We start from the raw sequence: 469 nt of genomic DNA, 5'->3' as shown, positions 1-469 counted from the left end.
GTGGGATGAGTGAAAGGGGAGACAACATACATAAAAGCGGACAGCGCGCGAGACATTTCTCACGCAGAATTTGTTGCTCACTCGATCAGAAGGACTAACCACCCCATTCTTTCGCCGGTAGCTCCACGGCCTGCGTCAGATACACCAGGGCAGCAAGGACGTACCAAAGGGCAAAATGCTGAATAACTACCGACCAACTCAGCAGCTGTATCATCGGCCGCTGCGAACGAACATTGACTTCACCAACAGCAGGCAGCTGCACTGTCCCTCCATGGCCCCGCAGATGTATTATACAGGTGAGTCCGCCTTGGCTGCACTTGCTTGGGTGCGGTGCTTCGAGAAATAAAGTATTGTGGCATTTTACGGGAAAAAATGGCCTTTTCCATTAATTTGTCTGATTAATCATCTACTATTTTCAGAGATATTGGACAATAATTTGCCTTTCTTAATCTAGTGATTATTTCGTGAT

At 47.3% G+C, this 469-nt stretch overlaps 1 protein-coding gene across 1 annotated transcript in view; it reads left to right on the top strand.

Moving 5' to 3' along the window:
- LOC119593489 (carbonic anhydrase-related protein 10-like) overlaps nucleotides 1-469 on the top strand; it is a 126578-nt gene that overhangs the window by 121586 nt on the left and 4523 nt on the right. The window contains exon 8 of the mRNA XM_037942430.1: nucleotides 122-296. Within this exon, the coding sequence (XP_037798358.1) occupies nucleotides 122-296 (175 nt within the window). The remainder of the gene's footprint in view (nucleotides 1-121; nucleotides 297-469) is intronic.

The sequence above is a fragment of the Penaeus monodon genome, chromosome 32 (assembly GCF_015228065.2).
Source record: "Penaeus monodon isolate SGIC_2016 chromosome 32, NSTDA_Pmon_1, whole genome shotgun sequence".
NCBI lineage: Eukaryota > Metazoa > Arthropoda > Malacostraca > Decapoda > Penaeidae > Penaeus > Penaeus monodon.
This window is presented reverse-complemented; position numbering and strand designations above follow the sequence as displayed.